Source organism: Cryptosporidium hominis, assembly GCF_000006425.1.
Source record: "Cryptosporidium hominis TU502 chromosome 7 CHRO017017, whole genome shotgun sequence".
In the NCBI taxonomy this organism is placed as follows: Eukaryota; Apicomplexa; class Conoidasida; order Eucoccidiorida; family Cryptosporidiidae; genus Cryptosporidium; species Cryptosporidium hominis.
Genome location: NW_666423.1, coordinates 1 through 851, shown reverse-complemented (window position 1 = coordinate 851; position 851 = coordinate 1). Strand labels below are relative to the sequence as shown.

Here is an 851-nt window from a genome sequence, read left to right as displayed (position 1 = left end):
CATTGGAAGAAAGCCAGGGGAGAGGGACGGATTTATAAAGGCTTTTCCGAGATAATAGTTTTGATGGAGACATTTTCAAAAAGATTTTATTAATTTAAAAAATTTTGTGGGAAGAAATGCTCGTGATATTTGGTGTAGAAAGTATACGACAGACCTATAATTTATGCATTAAATTCTCTCAGGGGTACCTATATGATTCATTTTCAGAGGAGCTTCAAAAGTTGATTTGGGGATATTGAGAGGAATATTAGTAGAGTTTATAGCACAATTCAGGTAATACAAGAGTATTTGGTCATGCTATTTAGAAGATTTGATTTAAAAACAATTACAAAGAGCAAAAACTATGCAAGTGAAGTAAGTTATGAAGATTATAATTATGATGATAAATGGATAGTTGTCCAGAAATACTACAATGGGAAATTACTTAACAATTTAAGCTTAAGTGAAAAAGGATTTATATATTTTATAACTTGCTTAGTTTGTCAGATCTGTCTAGTATTATCAGATCTACTTTCAAAAACGGACTCCTTTAGAGATCTCCCTAAAAGACCGAGTTCATTTTCTTCTAACATATCTGAAAGCCAGGATCAAAGTGATAATCAGAGAAATGTTATATTAGAGTTTGTTAATAATTGGAAATCCAACTGTCTTGAGGAGAAAGTTTCGCAATACTTTACAGTTTACAAATCTCTAAAGAATTATATTTCAGGAAATAAGAACATTTTTAGTACAGAGAATTCTCATATTCTTTACTACATTAATATTTAAATAGAACTTTATAATTATATATATTATTTTCCTTTCTTTAATCCCCCTCTCTTTTATTTCTATATTTGCCTAATAATAATTGA

At 29.0% G+C, this 851-nt stretch overlaps 1 protein-coding gene across 1 annotated transcript; it reads left to right on the top strand.

Annotated features, from left to right (window-relative positions):
- Positions 1 to 294: 294 nt before the first annotated feature.
- On the top strand, positions 295 to 768 carry Chro.70087 (hypothetical protein). Its single annotated transcript, XM_659831.1, has 1 exon — positions 295 to 768. The coding sequence occupies one exon, from the start codon at positions 295 to 297 to the stop codon at positions 766 to 768; it is 474 nt and encodes a 157-aa protein (XP_664923.1).
- The last annotated feature ends 83 nt before the right edge of the window (positions 769 to 851 follow it).